At 39.1% G+C, this 545-nt stretch overlaps 1 protein-coding gene across 1 annotated transcript; it reads left to right on the plus strand.

Annotated features, from left to right (window-relative positions):
* Positions 1-6: 6 nt before the first annotated feature.
* Positions 7-537, plus strand: LOC104774806 (indole glucosinolate O-methyltransferase 2-like; the record flags this gene model as incomplete). Its single annotated transcript, XM_010499246.2, has 2 exons — positions 7-301; positions 403-537. Coding segments are annotated over exons 1-2 (429 nt in total), but the record flags the coding sequence as incomplete, so codon positions are not given.
* Positions 538-545: the final 8 nt, after the last annotated feature.

Raw genomic sequence — 545 nt, forward strand, 5'->3', positions numbered from 1 at the left:
CGACTATATGGGCACAGATGAAAGATTTAGCAAACTCTTTAACCAAAACGGATTAACCATTGCGGTGGTGAAGAAGGCTCTTGAAGTCTATGAAGGCTTCAAAGGTGTGAATGTTTTGGTTGATGTGGGCGGAGGAGTTGGTAACACTCTTGGTGTTGTTACTTCAAAGTATCCTAATATTAAGGGTATCAATTTTGATATAACTTGTGCCTTGGCACAAGCACCTTATATCCCTGGAGTGGAACATGTTTCCGGAGATATGTTTGTAGATGTTCCAACCGGTGATGCCATGATCTTAAAAGTAAGTTCATAAACTACACCTATTCTCTAACACATGTTTTTGGAAGAGTGTATGCATGCTTGGAGATTGTACTTACATCTGGAATTACATTTGTTTAACAGCATATACTTCATGATTGGACCGACGAAGACTGTATCAAGATTCTTAAAAATTGTTGGAAATCACTACCGGAGAACGGTAAAGTTGTTGTCATAGAGTTAGTCACTCCTGATGATGCGGAAAATGGAGACATCAACGCAAACAT

This window comes from Camelina sativa, unplaced genomic scaffold (assembly GCF_000633955.1).
Source record: "Camelina sativa cultivar DH55 unplaced genomic scaffold, Cs unpScaffold05713, whole genome shotgun sequence".
NCBI classification, from domain to species: Eukaryota; Viridiplantae; Streptophyta; class Magnoliopsida; order Brassicales; family Brassicaceae; genus Camelina; species Camelina sativa.